The sequence below is a fragment of the Dendrobates tinctorius genome, unplaced genomic scaffold (assembly GCF_039654945.1).
Source record: "Dendrobates tinctorius isolate UK_male_01 unplaced genomic scaffold, ASM3965494v1 ptg000046l, whole genome shotgun sequence".
NCBI classification, from domain to species: Eukaryota; Metazoa; Chordata; class Amphibia; order Anura; family Dendrobatidae; genus Dendrobates; species Dendrobates tinctorius.
Genome location: NW_027361714.1, coordinates 46,691,511 through 46,709,557, shown reverse-complemented (window position 1 = coordinate 46,709,557; position 18,047 = coordinate 46,691,511). Strand labels below are relative to the sequence as shown.

Sequence of the window (18,047 nt, the reverse complement as noted above, 5' to 3'; positions counted from 1 at the left end):
TCATTGCCTTCACCCCATCACTGCCGTCTCTCCATCATTGCCTTCACCCCATCACTCCCCTCTCCCCATCATTGCCTTCACCCCATCACTGCTGTCTCCCCTTCATTGCCTTCACCCCATCACTCCCCTCTCCCATCATTGCCTTCACCCCATCACTCCCCTCTCCCCATCATTGCCTTCACCCCATCACTGCTGTCTCCCCTTCATTGCCTTCACCCCATCACTCCCTTCTCCCCATCATTGCCTTCACCCCATCACTGCCGTCTCTCCATCATTGCCTTCACCCCATCACTCCCCTCTCCCCATCATTGCCTTCACCCCATCACTGCTGTCTCCCCTTCATTGCCTTCACCCCATCACTCCCCTCTCCCATCATTGCCTTCACCCCATCACTCCCCTCTCCCATCATTGCCTTCACCCCATCACTCCCCTCTCCCCATCATTGCCTTCACCCCATCACTGCTGTCTCCCCTTCATTGCCTTCACCCCATCACTCCCTTCTCCCCATCATTGCCTTCACCCCATCACTGCCGTCTCTCCATCATTGCCTTCACCCCATCACTCCCCTCTCCCCATCATTGCCTTCACCCCATCACTGCTGTCTCCCCTTCATTGCCTTCACCCCATCACTCCCCTCTCCCCATCATTGCCTTCACCCCATCACTGCTGTCTCCCCTTCATTGCCTTCACCCCATCACTCCCCTCTCCCATCATTGCCTTCACCCCATCACTCCCCTCTCCCCATCATTGCCTTCACCCCATCACTCCCCTCTCCCCATCATTGCCTTCACCCCATCACTCCCTTCTCCCCATCACTGCTGTCTCTCCATCATTGCCTTCACCCCATCATTCCCCTCATGGCCTTCTCCTCATGTCCCCATCTCCTCCAAGGCCAGGCTACACAAACACAGACCAACACACACACACACACACAGACATACATGTACACACATTATACACACACACAGACATACATGTACACACATTATACACACACACACAGACATACATGTACACACATTATACACACACACACAGACAGACATACATATACACACAGACACCACCTCTCACCTGTCCGCCGCCCGCGCTTCCTCGCACTGACACAGCAGCGGCCGCGCTCCTCTCTGTGTCAGTCAGAGACAGGAAGCGTGGGCGGCGGGCAGGAAGCTGGACAGGTCCTTGCAGCTCCGCTCCTGCTATTCCCTCTTGCAGGCAGCGGAGCTGCTTGGATCGCTCCCTGGCCGCCGCTAAGAGCCACTGACCGCCCCTGGCTCACCTTGTGTCCGCGGACCGGCAAGGGCACTGCAGCGGCCCGGTGCTGGGCCGCGGACCGGCGGTTGGGGACCCCTGGTCTATGGGGACCATCATATACTGTAGCATTATGTGGAGCTCTTGATATACTGTATGGAACATTATATGTGTCTAATTATTCTGTATGGAGAAATATATGAAGCTCATTATTCTGTATGGCGCACAATGTGGTGGCCATAATACTGTATGGAGAAATATACTGTCATTTTTTTGGAGCTATTGTACAATTTAAAATAGATCAGTCATGTAAGCAGTGAAGTATTTGTCATTGTACTATACCAATATTTCTGTGCCGTATCGGAGCATCATGAGTTGTGGTATGTGTTAAAGGGGCGCACTGACACTCTTTGGCCCAGGGCACACGAAAACCTGGAGCCAATCCTACCCCCCCACAACTTTAGCCAAATAACCCACAGTTTTCCCTTCACCCATGACAGCACACCTGAGAAAGGGATCCGCCCCGCCAGGACAGGAACCTACTGAGATATAAGGGGCGGCACCTCTCCCCCGCTTCAGTTGGGTTCCTGTCCTGGAAGGAATCCCACTGTCGGACGGTGCCTGTCATGGGCGAAGGAACGGAAAGAAAAAAAAAAAAGGACCCAGCCCCGTCCCGGCGCAGGAAGAACAGGTATCTTACCTGTAGCGCCGGCCGTCGGGTGCTGGAGGCACAGTCCCCGGGCCCTCCGGGGCTCCGGGTTCGTGTGGGCGCAGGTGGGATCCCCGGTGGCTCCAGTAAGCCCCCACCGCGCCGCCCTCCCCTTCCGGTCGGTGGCGCAAATGATTGTGGGGCGCGCCAGCTGACATCGGCACTAGGCGATGGTGACATGGCGCCGGCTTCGACGCCGGCCGGCTTTCTGAAGCTGTCGGCCGGCGGTCGCAGGGGGAGGGGAGCCAGCTGAACGGAGGCACTCACCAGGACAGAGGCATATTTAAATGAGGAGCAGCGGTGGGGCAGATGGTGCAAGTATGGAGTCAGAGCAGGAGAGGTCCTTGTCTCTGCCGCCCTCACAGCCCTCCGGCCGCAAACATGGAAGCCGCTCAAGCAGCAGCCGCCCCAGCCGCAGGTCGGGAGAATCCTCGAGATCCAGAGAGCACAGCTCACGTGCTCCGACGCAGCCTCCTACTCCGATACCCTTGATTACGGGTGGTGAGTGATCTTCGTGAATGCTAGCGTTAATAGGGTTTCTTTGTGTATGTTTGACCCCATAGGAAAGGCCCAAAAAAGCAGGAAGCAAGAAGTATAATAGGGACTGTGCTATATGTAAAATGACAGCTCTAGCGAGAGACTGGCAGAAAGACCTCTGCGCCAGTTGTATTCAGCGAACTATGGCGGAAGAAGCGCCTAGTTTCGCGGCTAATCTGATATCGGCCCTTAGATCGGAAATGGAGGGTTCAATTAAGACTCTATTGAAAAAGGGAGGAAAGCTCTCCCTCAGATTCTTCTTCGGCCTCGTCTCAATCAGAACAGTCATCCTCCTCAGACGGAGACACGGGGTAAGCCTTGTTTTCCGGTGGAAGACACAGATGCTCTCCTAAAGGCCATTAGAACAACGATGGGCCTACAGGAAGAGAAAACGACAAAAACCCTAGAAGACGTTATGTTTGGGGGGGCTCCAAGAGAGAAAAAACGGACTTTTCCAGTGAACGAAAAGATCCAGGCGCTTATTGAGAGTGGAGGAAACCCGAAAAATCAGGGGCTCTTCCCTCCACCTCTAAGAGGCGATACCCCTTTGAGCACAAAGATGCGGAAATATGGGACAAGGTCCCAAAAATAGACGCAGCAGTATCCAGGTCTTCTAAGAAATCGGCCCTGCCCCTGGAAGATTCAGGGGTTCTTAGGGACCCGCTAGACAAGAAAGCGGACTCAAATCTGAGGCATGCATGGGAAGGGACAGCGGGAGGATTAAAGCCGGCAATAGCAGGCACCTGCACGGCACGCTCCCTGATGGTCTGGCTGCAGCAGTTGGAAGAAAGGCTAGCATCAAAGGTTCCAAGAGAGAAGATATTGGTGGATATGTATCTCTTGCATGGGGCAGCAACTTTTTTAGCAGACACCTCGGCGGATTCCATGTGCTCCCTCCCCTGTGATGGTCGGTTCTTATTCGGGAAGAACCTAGATGATATCCTGGAAAAGGCAAGCGACAGGAAAAAAGGCTTCCCCAGGTTCCCGACAGAGCGAAGACAGCCCTTTCGGAGGGGTGGAAGATTCAATAGGGGGCGTCCTCCGGCCGACAGAAGGAGATGGGAGGACAAAAGAAAAAAAGAGTCGGGATTTATGTTTGGTGGGGGTACCTCCACCTCAAAAAAAATCACCACAATGACGCCAGTATTCCAGTAGGGGGGAGATTGGCACTCTTTTTCCAGGCCTGGGAAAAGATCTCCTCCAATACCTGCATCCTAAGCGTCTTAAGAGAAGGCTTGAAAATCCCCTTTGTTCACCAGACGAAAGCCGTGTTCGTGGTTACCCCTATCAGAAAAGCGGCCGAAGAACAGTTGGCCTTGGAAGCGGAGATACTGAACCTAATAGACAAACAGGTCCTTTACGAAGTCCCAGACACACAGAAAGGAAAAGGCTTCTATTCACCACTTTTTTTGATAAAGAAACCAGACCAATTGTTCAGGACAATTATAAACCTCAGAGGACTCAATCGGTGGATAGGGAATCAGACCTTCAAAATGGAGTCAGTGACTACGGCCATAAAGCTACTATATCAAGATTCCTTTATGGCTGTAGTTGATCTGAAGGATGCATATTATCATATTCCTGTCCATCCAGATTACCAAAAATACTTGAGGGTAGCGCTTTATATCCAAGGCGTACTGAGGCATTTCCAATTCAGAGCCCTTCCATTTGGCATATCCATAGCCCCGAGAATTTTCACCAATGTCATAGCGGAAGTAACAGCCTTCCTCCGAACTCACGATACAGTCATAATACCATACCTGGATGATTTTCTCATAGTGGGCAACTCAGAGAACCAATGTACTGCGCAGTTAAGCCAGGTGACCGACACCTTAAAAGAATTAGGGTGGATAATAAATTTCAAAAAATCAAAACTACTACCCCTGAAGCAACAGACCTCCCTAGGATTTATCCTGGACTCAGAACAGCAGGCGTGTCTGCTTCCGGAGGCCAAAATAGAGAAGGTACGGAACATGGTTTTGTCTGCCCGAAACCAACCTCAGATGACATTGAGGAAAGCGATGTCTCTACTAGGCACCCTGACTTCCTGTATTCCGGCGGTCAGATGGGCTCAATTTCACACCCGTCAACTCCAATGGGAGATACTAGCAGCACAAAGATCGCTAAAAGGGCGTTTAGAAGGAGGTCTGGAGCTTTCATTAGAGACCAGAGACTCTCTCGACTGGTGGCTGGACAGTACAAACTTGATCGCAGGAATACCTTGGGACAAACAGGTGACAGATGTGATTCTTACAGATGCAAGCTCCTTGGGGTGGGGGCACACCTAAGGGGTCGTGTAGTCCAGGGGTCCTGGACACCTCAAGAAAGGAGGGCATCCTCCAATCTGAGAGAATTGTGGGCAGTGAACCAAGCCCTAACCCACTTTTTTCCCTTACTCAGGGGCCGCAATGTCCGCATCGTGTCGGACAACAAAGTAACGGTGGCATACATCAACCACCAAGGGGGGACAATATCACACTCCCTAATGAAAGCAGCAGACGACATCCTGGGCAAGGCGGAACAACACTTACACTCCTTAACAGCTTTACACATAAAAGGGGCAGAAAACATAGAGGCCGATTTCCTGAGCCGCAATACTCTGAGGCAAGGAGAATGGGTCCTAAATCGGTCCGTTTTTCAAAAAATAACGCAGCTTTGGGGGGAACGAGTAACAGACCTCATTGCCAACAGGCAAACATAAAAGTTTTGCTCTCTAAATCCGAGGGAAAAACCATGGGCAGTGGACTCTTTGCACATTCAGTGGGACTTCAAGCTGGCCTATGTGTTCCCCCCCCCAGTCTCTCTGATACCAACAGTGGTCAAGAAGATCAGGAGCGATCAAGCCAGAGTAATTCTGATAGCCCCATTTTGGCCAAAAAGGCCCTGGTTTGCTCTACTGCGGAAAATGTCCCTCTCTGATCCATGGGTTCTGCCAGAAATTCCGGACCTTCTAGCTCAGGGCCTGATATTCCACACACAAGTCAAGGGATTCCATCTAACGGCGTGGAATTTGAAAGGTTGCTTTTAAGGGGTAGAGGTTTCTCTCCTGGGTTGGTGACCACCCTGCTTAAAAGTAGGAAACCGGTGACGACTAATATCTACGGCAGAACATGGAATAAATTCCTACAGTTCTTAGGTAAGCCGTTAGAACAAGAACCCCCGATTCGTGCCATCTTGGAGTTTTTACAAACAGGATTACAGCTGGGGTTAGCGGTAAATACGCTTAAGGTTCAGGTATCTGCATTAAGGGCACTCCATAACTGCAACTTGGCAGCGAATAGATTGATAGCCAGATTCATCAAAGCCTGTCATAGGGCTAAGCCTATTCCAATACCCAGGATAGCTCCCAGGGATTTAAACCTAGTACTAGAGGCCCTTACAAAGGAACCATATGAGCCGTTACATCAGCTCCCCATAAAATTTCTGACCCTAAAAACAATCATTTTAGTGGCCCTTACATCAGCCCATAGAATAAGCGACCTGCAGGCTCTCTGTGAATCCACCCTACACGCAAGTTTTTCAGGACAGGGTGGTGCTAAGAACAGACCCCGCTTATCTGCCTAAGGTAGCGTCAGATTTCCATCGGGGTCAAGAGATTATTCTCCCATCCTTCTGCGATAATCCAAAGAATCCAGGGGAAGAAAAGTTCCATAGTTTGGACATTAAGAGAGCCCTGCTAGAATACATATCTGTCACTAGCCAATGGAGGAGGTCCCAGTCCCTATTCGTTGCTTTTCAGGGTGCCAGGAAAGGCTATGGGGTTTCAAAAGGGACTATTGCTAGATGGATTAGGGAGGCCATTAGTGCAGCCTACTCAGCTAGTGGTATCCCGATTCCTGACGGCATTAAGGCTCACTCCACCAGAGCCGTGGCGACCTCCTGGGCTGAAAAAGCAGAGGTATCAATTGAACAGATTTGTAAGGCCGCTACCTGGGCCTCACCTTCCACCTTCTTTAAGCACTATAGATTAAATCTATCCTCCTCTGCTGACTTAACCTTTGGTAGAAGGGTGCTGCAAGCGGTGGTCCCTCCCTAAGGTGTTTCGAAGTCTCCAAAAGTCTCTCAGGTGTGCTGTCATGGGTGAAGGGAAAACCACCATGGTTACTTACCGGTAGCCGGTTTTTCCGGAACCCATGTCCGCACCCGTATATTCCCCCCCCCCTTTTTCACCGTATGGGTGTGCACGTTTAGTAGGGTTCTTTTGTGTGATGTGGTGTTGGATTAACATGTACTAACTGGGAAGTCCTCTCAATGCTCTGTAACCCAACTGAAGCGGGGGAGACGTGCCATCCCTTATATCTCAGTAGGTTCCTGTCCTGGCGGGGCGGGTCCCTCTCTCAGGTGTGCTGTCATGGGTTCCGGAAAAACCGGCTACCGGTAAGTAACCATGGTGGTTTTCAATGTGTAACTATTATTATGAAGTAAATTAAGGTTGACAAGCTTCAGTGATAAGAATTAATGATTCTGGCATTGAAATGGGCACTGTAGGTGTGTTTACTGTCCTCCACTCCCTGCCAACTTTGCTTCCCCATTGACTTGCATTGGGTTTCGTGTTTCAATCGGCCTCCGACTATAGTCGGCCAATTTCGTTAGACCCGACTTTTGCGAAAGTTGGGTTTCATGAAACCCGACTCGACCCTAAAAAAGGCAAAGTCGCTCATCTCTAGTCATAAGTATTCAGACCCTTTGCTCAGTATTGAGTAGAAGCACCCTTTTGAGCTAATACAGCCATGAGTCTTCTTGGGAATGATGCAACAAGTTTACAAGTTTTTCACACCTGGATTTGGGGATCCTGTGCCATTCTTCCTTGCAGATCATCTCCAGTTCCGTCAGGTTGGATGGTGAACGTTGATGGACAGCCATTTTCAGGTCTCTCCAGAGATGCTCAATTGGGTTTAGGTCAGAGCTCTGGCTGGGCTAGTCAAGAATGGTCACATAGTTGTTCTGAAGCCACTCCTTTATTATTTTAGCTGCGTGCTTAGGGTCATTGTCTTGTTGGAAGGTGAACCTTCGGCCAAGTCTGAGGTCCAGAGCACTCTGGAAGAGCTTTTCATCCAGGATATCTCTACTTGGCCGCATTCATGTTTCCTTCAATTGCAACCAGTCATCCTGTAGCTGAAAAACACCCACATAGCATGACGCTGCCACCACCATGTTTCACTGTTGGGATTGTATTGGGCAGGTGATGAGCAGTGCCTGGTTTTCTCCACACATACCGCTTAGAATTATCACCAAAAAGTTCTATCTTCATTTTATCAGACCAGAGAATCCTATTTCTCATAGTTTGGGGGGTCCTTCATGTGTTTTTTTTTTTAGCAAATTCTATTTGGGCTTTCAAATGTCTTGCACTGAGGAGAGGCTTCCCTTGGGCCACTCTGCCATAAATGTCTGACTGGTGTAGGGCTGCAGTGAAAGTTGACTTTGTGGAACTTTCTCCCATCTCCCTACTGCATCTCTGGAGCTCAGCCACAGTGATCTTGGGGTTCTTCTTTACCTCTCTCACCAAGGCTCTTCTACAACGATTGCTCAGTTTGGCTGGTAGGCCAGATCTAGGAAGACTAATGGTGGTCCCAAACTTCTTCCGTTTAAGAGGATTATGGAGGCCACTGTGCTCTTAGGAACCTTGAGTACTGCAGAAATTCTTTTGTAACCTTGGCCAGATCTGTGCCTTGCCACAATTCTGTTTCTGAGCTCCTTGGCAAGTTCATTTGACCTCATGATTCTCATTTGGTCTAACATGCACTGTGAGGTCTTGTATAGATAGGTGTGTGCTTTTACAAAGCATGTACTATCAGTTTAATTAAACACAGCTAGACTCCAATGAACGAGTAGAACCTTCTGAGTAAAGGGTCTGAATGCTTATGACCATGTGATATTTCAGTTTTTCTTTTTTAATAAATTTGTGAAAAATTCTACATTTCTGTTTTTTTCAGTCAAGATGGGGTGCAGAGTGTACATTAATGAGATAAAAATGAACTTTTCTCCTTTGCCTCATTGGGGGACACAGGACTGTGAGTGTATGCTACTGCTGCCAGGAGGCTGACACTAAGTGAATGAAAAAAAGGTTAGCTCCTCCTCCGCAGTATACACCCTCACCCTGGTTGCCGGCGAGACCAGTTCATGCTTAGTGTCCTAGGAGGTACACACGTCTGGTCTTTTTTCCAGACTCTTTCATTTTTTCTTTTATCCATGAAGATGAGACATGGGCGATGGACCCTATTGAAAGGGTCCGATCTCCCCAAACAAACAACGGGCGAGCACGTGGAGGGTCGCCTCCACGTATCCTCTCCCGCAACGTGGGACAAGATGCCGGACTGAGCCCTGATCACCCTAAGGTATTGAAACCCTAGGATGTACAGAGGCCTAGGAACAGTCTGTGCGGCCCCCACTACATCACCAATGCTAGACTGCGGTGATGGAAGGTGGCGGACAGTCTCTCTCCTCATCCCTCGGAGGGAAAGATGGAGTTATGATGCCAGCACTGTCCTTTACGCCGCCCCACTCTAACCTGAAGCTGGTCAGCCAAAGCGCTCCATCCAGAGGTCACTGCAGGAGGCACGGAAGGATGGTGGGCTGGGAGGGCTCCTGTAGAGCGTTCCCCGTGGCAGTACAGCCCATACTAAGGCCTGGGATCCCATGTTTTGGCCACAGCTTTCGCCGCAAGACGCTGTCGCAGGCGCCCATGCGCGCGCACCTCCACCTGTATCGCCCGGCAACATTGGGTCCTTACTCCTCTGGCTGGGCCTGTGTGGCACGCCCCCATGTCTCCGGGCGGGCGCCGAAAATTTAGTCCCCGGCTCCGGCCGGTGTTAGGCCTCGGGCGAAGTCCCGCCCACATCGACTCATCTACTTCCGGCGGGCCTGGGTCCTGGGGCAGATACCGGAAATTTAGCCCCCGTCTTCAGCTGCTGCTAGGCAGCACCTACTTCCGGCTGACCTGCCCACTCGCGGGGCGCGATTTTTTGAGATTAGAAGCAGCAACGACCTTTTCTGCTGCAGTTCCGGATGCTTGGGGGGCACAGGACGGGGGTAAGTGCTACGCCCCCCTCCCACACACACTCACCGCGGGTTCTCCCGCTTGCATCACCAACCCTTTTTCGGTGATAGCTATTCGGCATCACTGCTGCAGGTCCAGCATGTTTAAAAGGACCAAGTTAGGGGGAAAAGTCACCACCCGTCGGTCCACTTTCCCAGAACGCAGAGTCATCAGCTATGTGATGCCTGAGATTCTGAATGCGCCCAGGAGCCCTCCCCTATGACCAAGCCCAGTGTACAGAGTCCCCCGGAATGGGCTCTGTCTCTGTTGCAGTCTATGGCATCACTAACGAGAGCTATCGAGTCCTTTCAGGCCCCAGATAGGGGCAGGGACAGTGGCCTGTCCGTTTTGGAGGGACCCACCACCTCACAGGAGCCTCCGGCCTGCACGGGCCGCTCTCACGCTTGGCAGACGCGGGGGGAAACGAACCCATTCAGCGTCACCCGGCCCGTCTGGTGCCTCAGGCATCAATGAGCTCCGTCTCTCGCTCTCCTTCACCAGTGGATGATAGCGAACAAAGCTCGGATTATGATTCCGATGGCCCCTTAATTTGGATGCACCGGACTACCAGGAAACAGTCGACAGGCTCACTGAGGCCGTCAACCAAACCCTGGGGATTGACGATGAATCCACCTTGACCTCAGGTCACAAGGTGCCATTCAAACGAGCCAAACAGCCTCATAGGGTATTTTGCACTCACCCAGAGTTCGAGGTGCAACAACCCAGGGGACGGAAGGCACTGGATGCAAGATATGTTTGCTTCTAAGCTCCATAATAAGTGGGCAGAATCCCCAACGGTAGATCCACCCATGTCACGTTTGGTTTCTAAGACACTGTTATCCCTACATAACGGTTCTTCTATTGAGGATCCCACGGCCCGTCTCATAGAGAGCTTGGCTCGATCGGTTCTTGAGGCCTCATTATCAGCTTTCACTCCCTCGTTTGTGGCATCTTGGGTGGCTAAACCCATGATTTCCGGGTCAGAGTCATTAAATGGGCCTGCCAGAAGTGGTTCTAATTTCGAATCAGATCGCTCTGGCTGGAGACTATCTGACTAGTGCATCTTTGAATGCGGCTAACTGTGCAGCATTAGCTGCTGCAAATGCAGTTTCCAACAGGAGAGCTTTGTGGTTGAGGACATGACGGGCAGACTCCTTCTTTGCCCTATCAGAGCGGCTGTTTATTTACTGGGAAGCTAGTCCAGCTTATCTCCGACACCACCTGGAGGAAAAGCAACTTTCTCCATCAGCAGGGGGTGAAGCAGCCATTCTGTCACCAGCTTCAGGCACGGTTTTGGTCCACGGCGGCCAACCCCGCCGATGCGGGTTGGCCCAGTCAGGACAGACATCATCAGGTCTCATACAGGACCAACCCTTTTGGGAAAGATATGGTCTCACCAGTCAAAGTCGAGGGGATCTAGGTCTCACAGATTTTCAGCCAATTGACTGGAGGCATTCTCTGGTCATCACCAGCAGTGTAGGCGGTCGCCTTCTCTGGTTTTGCCACGTCTGGCTCACTGTCATACAAGACGCGTGGGTAAGAGAGCTGGTGTCCTCTGGGTACAAGATCGAATTTATCAGCCACCCTCCAGGACTATTTTTTTTTCTGTCTCCCCCTCCCAGATCAGAAACCCTTGCACGCGCCCTATTCAAGGCCGTTAAAACTCTCCGGCGCAGCAGAGTTATCATTCCCATACCGGAAAACAAGAGACCTCAGGGTTTCTATTCCAACCTGTTTTTTGTCCCCAAGAAGAACGGGACTGTAAGGCCCATTCTGGACCTGAAACTGCTGAACAGATCTGTCAAGGTCATACATTTCCGGAGGGAGTCTCTTCGCTCGGTCATATCTGCCATGGAAAAGGGGGAATATTTGGCCTCTGTCGACATCCAAGATGCCTACTTTCACATCCCCATCTTCCCGTCACATCAAGGGTTCCTAAGGTCACCATCAAAGACCTACATTACCAGTTCACAGCCTTACCCTTCGGCCTAACCATCGCCCCCCAGAGTATTCTCAAGTGGTCATGGAGAAGGTCATGTCCATTCTACATTCCCGGGGCTTAGTTGTCTTGCCATATCTGGACGACCTCCTGGTCAGGGGCCCATCTTTCTGGGCTTGCGAGGAAGGCATCAACATCACACTGAATACTCTTCACCGACTAGGGTGGCTGGTGAATTTTGAAAAAGTCATCCCCTGTTCCAGCTCAGGAGATTGCCTTTCTGGGGATGATCTTCGACACCTTCTGGGGATTGATGATTCTCCCTTGGGACATGGCCCTAGCCCTCTGGCGGGGGGTCTGGGCACTTCACTGACTGGTCTCACGTACCATCCGATTTGGCATGAAGGTCTTAGGGAGGATGGTGGGCAATTCCGTTTGCCCAACTTCATCTTCGTCCCTTGCATTATGCCCACTTGGAGCTAGGGACAAGAATCCATTCTCTCTCGAACACCGGTGCCGGCTGTCCGCGCATATCAAGCAGTCACTTAGATGGTGGACAAGGAGTTCTTACCTTCTGCAGGGGAAATCTTTTTCTCCCGGACCATTGGCTGGTGGTCACGGCCGACGCCAGTCCCCTCGGTTGGGGAGCGGTGTTTTCACCCTCACACAGCCCAGGGACATTGGTCACCTCGGGAATCATGCCTCCCAATCAGCCTTCTAGCGATATGGATGATCCGGCTGGGTCTACAGCACTTTTCATAATTTTCTAGCAGTCTGTCCTAGCTGGATTCAATCAGACACTGCCATGGCCGTGACATACATAAACCATCATGGGGGCACCCGCAGCAAGACTGCCATGCATGAGGTAAAGCATATCCTTTGCTGGGCCGAAAGAAACCTCTCTATAATCTCGGCAGTCCACATTCCGGGCATAGAGAACTGGGAGGCAGACTTCCTCAGCTGGCAGGGTCTTGCGTCCGGGGAATGGTCACTCAACCCTGAGGTTTTCCATCAGATTTGCCAACGCTGGAGAACTCCAGATGTGGATCTGATGGCCTCCAGATTGAACGTCAAAGTGCTCACGTTTGTCGCTCGGTGCTGGGATCCACAGGCAATAATCGTGGATGCGTTGGTCCTGCCATGGAGCCAGTTTCACCTCCCGTACCTGTTTCCTCTGCTACCACTGCTTCTAAAAATCATCAGGAAGGTCTAGGCAGAGACTGTCCCAGTAATACTGATTTGTCCCAGATTGGCCTCGCCAGGCATGGTACGCAGATCTAGTGCAGCTACTCGCCGACATCTCCTGGCAACTGCCAGAGCGCCCAGACCTGCTTTCCCAGGGCCCGATCTACCACCAGAACTCAGGGGCCCTGTGTTTGACGCCTCGGCCATTGAATCTTGGATGCTGACCCAGGCTGGGTTCGGCCGGGATTTGGTTGCTACAATGGTTAGCGCCCGAAAGCCCGCCTCTGCACGTATTTACCTCCACACCTGGAATTTTTTCTTCACATGGTGTAGGGACTGCGGCTATTTTCCACTGAGATTCTCCTTTCCCAACATTTTAGCTTTTCTCCAGTCTGGCCTAGACTCAGGTTTAGCTCCAAGTTCCCTCATTAGACAGATATCGGCCTTATCCGTGCGGTTCCAGCGCAGGATTGCTACCATTCTGCAGGTAAAGACCTTCATCCAGGGGGTCTCCCACTTGGTACCTCCCTATAGGGGGCCTGGGACCTTAAACTGGTCAAAAGCATTCTGCAGGAAGCTCCATTTGAACCGCTACAGGATGTCTCTTTGACATACCTTTCCTGGAAGGTGGTGTTCCTTGTAGCTATAACATCAATCAGGCGGGTCTCGTAGCTGGCAGCTCTGTCCTGTCGAGCCCCGTTTCTGATTTTCCACAAGGATAAGGTGGTTCTCAGGCCAGCTCTTTCTTTTACTGCGGAAGGTCGTTTCCTCGTTTCACATTAATGAGGATATTGTCTTACCCTCTTTTTGCCCAGCACTGGTACACCGGGTGGAAGAGGCTCTTCATACTTTGGAGCTCTCAGGAGGTACATGTCACGGACGGCATCCTTCCGTCAGGCAGACACGCTGCTCCCCGAGGGTCGCAGGAAGGGACTTGCTGCCTCAAGATCGACCAAAGCCAGGTGGCTTCGCTTGACTATTCAGGAATCTTACCGCATCATGTTCCAGCGAGGATCAGAGGACACTCCACTCGGGTGGTAGGCACCTCTTGGGCTCTTCGGTACCAGGCATCGGCGGGGCAGATCTGCAAGGCGGTAACCTGGTCCAGTCTGCACACATTCTCCAAACACTACTGTACCATACTCTGACTTCAGCAGATGTGAGCCTGGGTAGGAGGATGCTCCAAGCAGCGGTGGCGCACCTTGAGACAGGAGGTGTGCGTATAGTTTGGACCGGTGAGTCAACTTCCCACCCAGGGACTGCTTTTGGACGTCCCACAGTCCTGTGTGCCCCAATGAGGCGAAGGAGAAACATGGATTTTTGTGAAACCGTAAAATTCATTTCTCCGTGACGCTCGTTGGGGGGACAGCACCCACCCTGTTAGCCAATTGGCTCTTTTTTGCTTTGTTTATTATTATGTATTTATGATACTAGTTTGGTTTTTCTAGACATGTTGTTACCTGCATTAAGGTTGATTTTGTCTGTTGTTTTGATCTCCTACTACTTTTGTACCGAACTGGTTTCGCCGGCAACCAGGGCGAGGGTGTATACTACGGAGGAGGAGCTAACCTTTTTTCATCCACTTAGTGTCAGCCTCCTCGTGGCAGTAGCATACACCCACAGTCCTGCGTCCCCCATTGAGCGTCTTGGAGAAAATGATTTTACAGTGAGTATCACAAAAATCCATGTTTTTTGAATTTCAAAATGGTTGCAATGAAACAAAGAGTGCAAAATTTAAAAGCGTCCGAATACTTTCCGTACCCACTGTATGCCATACTCCTTCCATTTTTGGATAATATTTTGAAAGTGCTCAGTAAGATGTTCAGAGCTTTGACTATTTTTTTAAGAACCTAACCCTGATTTAACTCTTCTACAACTTTATTCCCGACCTGTTTGGAGTGTTACTTGGTTTTCATGATGCGGTTTTATTCCTAATGCTTTTAAATAAGCCTATGAGCCCTTCATAGAGCAGCTGTAGTTAGACTGAGAATAAATTGCACACATGTAGACTTAATTTACTATTACCGTATATACTCGAGTATAAGTCGAGTTTTTCAGCCCCCTTTTGGGGCTGAAAAAGACCCCCCTCGACTTATATTCGGGTCACGATGCCAACTTACCTGGTCCCCGTCATCTCCACGGTCCCAGTCGTCTCCGCGGTCCCCGGTGTTCGTCTGCAGTCCCCTGCAGCGTCCTGGCGGCAGCGGCGGGTGATGATAGGGCTGCGGCGGCGTTCAAAATCTCTGCACGCCGCTCTCTCCCGTCCTCCGGCAGTGACTTGCAGGGGGCGCGATGATGTGGAAAGCACGCGCCCTCTGCCTGAGTCACTGAAGAGCCGGCGACGCTCAGGAGCAGCTGTCATCAACGTAGGTGAGTATATAGTGTTTTTTTTTCTTTGTTTGTTTTTTAATTCCAGCAGGGGCAGCGGCAGTGACAGCAACATGATAGGATTACCAGTAATCCTATCACTTTGGGGGCAGCATTACGGTATTTGGGCCACCATTCACTGTGCAGCATTTATGGGGGCATATGTTGTGCAGCGTTATTTGGGCCACCATTCACTGTGCAGCATTTTGGGGGCATACTGTATGTTGTGCAGCATTATTTGGGCCAGCATTCACTGTGCAGCATTTTGGGGGCATACTGTATGTTGTGCAGCATTATTTGGGCCAGCATTCACTGTGCAGCATTTTGGGGGCATACTGTATGTTGTGCAGCATTAAATTTACCAGTATCTTCGGCAATTCCCACCCTAGACTTATACTCGAGTCAATAAGTTTTCCTAGGTTTTTGAGGCAAATTTAGGGGGGTCGACTTATACTCGGATCGACTTATACTCGAGTATATACGGTATGTGAATTCTGGAGGCATTTGGTCACTCTACATTTTATTGAAGGTTATCGTATTACACAGTGCTGAATGCAATGCACACACGTCACAAATTTCAGAATTTATCTTTCTAAAAATAATTAGAAAACCATGTCTCATTTCCTTTACACTTCACAAAAATTTCCTTTATACTTCACAAAAACTTGCTACTTTGTGTTAGTATGTCACATTAAAAAAAAAACCCAATAAAATATATTTAGGTTTGTGGGTGTAATGTGAAAAAATGTGGAAAAGTTCACTGGGTATGAATACTTTTTCAAGGAACTCTATAGTTTTATTTAAGCTCTAGGTGTGCAGCAGCTATTATATGAAGTGTCCATTTCCTCTTTCTTTTCATAACCAAGAAAAGCATCTTTTAGATGATCTTTTTTTTACCCAGTCTTCATTTATCAATGATTTTGGCACGATCAGTTGCCTTTTTTTTCTAAATATATAAAGAGATAGCTGTCACGATCCCACCTGGTACCACCAATATGTCACGGACCGGAGAATGTGACCTTTTGCCTCACACGGCTATCACAGGCACAGGGGGCTTATCTTAGTTATCCCACCGCTGGCACCATGTGATTAAAAACAGCAAGCTAGTCTTGCCCTAACAATTTACCACAGGGGGGTTTATTTTAGTTATCCCATCACTGCCACAATATGTTACAAGCTGTCGGGAGTTATATATATCCCACATTCCAGTTCCCCTTTGGAACTTGCAGCTCTCCAGCGCCCCCCCTTATCCTCAGGTCAGTCAGGGAACTACACCTGGGATGATTGGTCGCCAGATGGGCCTCTCACTGTGGACTGGCTGTTGGGCGCGCTACAGCGAGGGAATTATAAATGCTCTGGTCGCAGCCACACAAAAGCTTATAAAACACCTTTCGCTGCTGCCAGCTTCACCCAGAGGGGTTTGTAGCAAACCTGAATCAGTAGCGTAATTAGCTTACAGGCGCGTGAATTTGTCACAGAGCAAGGAGGCAGAACTAATAAATTTTATGGTTTATTCCCAAAAGATGGGCAGTGTTTACAGACGATAAAAAGGCTATCTTTCCAGCTCGTCGCTGGCGATCATCCAAAACCAAACATGGACTAGTTATTTCACACGGTTCAGGAGAAATCCATTTCTCTGATTCCGTGGGTGCTAGAAATTAGCAAGAACCACTGTGGTGGTGGAGCCTGATCAGAGTACGTCCCAATGTGTAATTTTCATTTCTGTCGTAATCTGCCAGCTTTTTATGACCAAATGAATAGATTCTCATTATTGCCTATGAGAGTAGCTAAGCACATGTTGAAGGGACAAAGAGACCCCCTGGCAGGAAGCCAGTGACTAGTAATTCAGGATACATTGGTTGTGTGTGAGCTGTGGTCTCATGTTACAGGCTAACAGTGAGTCAAAATTTGCAGGGAAAGGGAAGGGGGGTTGAATCGCTCACAGCTGGGCATAGCAGAGTTCAGTGTGAGAATAGCAGAGACTTGAATATGTGATCATCAGTGGAATCTTGCGTCATATTTTACATTATCATTACAATAGCCAACAGTTGTACTGAAATTAAATATAAGCATGGCACCTAAATTTTGAGAATGTTTGCGTTACAATGTGCTAAAAATAATTCTGCTTTAGGGAACAGAAGAAACTAAATTAAAGAGGGAGCATATTACAACACTGGTGACAAGCTTACGAGAGTTTGTGAGATCCACTGACCGGAAGATAATTGCTTCTACGCTTTCAAAACTCAAACTAGAGCTTGACTTTGATAGTCATGCCATTAGTCAAGTGCAAGTGGTGCTGTTTGGTTTTCAAGATGCGGTGAGTGAAAATATAATGAACGTGGAGGTAACTCACTTAATCTTAGCAATTCATCTCAATACTTTTATTTAATATTTTCCATAATGAGGTTTTGGGCCATAACTTAGAGCTAGCCTCTTAATTTATCCAATTTGTTAAATTTGAATGGTCTAAAAGTCACCTTTATTTAAAAGTTTGCAAATTTGTGTGCATGTCAAATATAATTTCTGGTTGGTTTGTTTTTTTGCAACCAGGTCAACAAAGTTCTTCGAAACCACAATATCAAACCCCACTGGATGTTTGCTCTTGACAGCATCATTCGAAAGGCAGTACAAACGGCTATTACCATATTAGTACCAGGTAATCCATATTTCCTATGTACATTAGTTTTGTATTAACAATATTTATGAAAGATTTCTACTTCCACCCCTACACTCAACATCAATGAGACCTAGTATCAAAGCAATTAATTTTTAATTGATTTATCTAGAAGTAACTTTTAATCATGTATTTTTTGTGGCAGTCACTAGATTCTTTTAGTGAAGTGGAACTTCTGTGCTGGTCATCATATATTTCCTGTCAATATCATCATTTAGACTTTTAACTATGCTTAGCAAGGTCCAGGATGTTACTAAAATAAGCTTATTTATAAGGCATATTTTTTCTCTTACATGCAGCCTTTTTTGGGTAATTTAAATTCCTTATTTTCCCCAAATGCAAAGACCAA

General features: G+C 49.2%; 1 protein-coding gene across 2 annotated transcripts in view; it reads left to right on the top strand.

Annotated features, from left to right (window-relative positions):
- The window catches only part of MAP3K5 (mitogen-activated protein kinase kinase kinase 5), a 339,184-nt gene that overhangs the window by 301,087 nt on the left and 20,050 nt on the right, over nt 1–18,047 (top strand). For both annotated transcript variants that reach the window (XM_073575888.1, XM_073575887.1), the window contains exons 24-25: nt 17,156–17,341; nt 17,575–17,680. In XM_073575888.1, the coding sequence (XP_073431989.1) occupies nt 17,156–17,341; nt 17,575–17,680 (292 nt within the window). The remainder of the gene's footprint in view (nt 1–17,155; nt 17,342–17,574; nt 17,681–18,047) is intronic.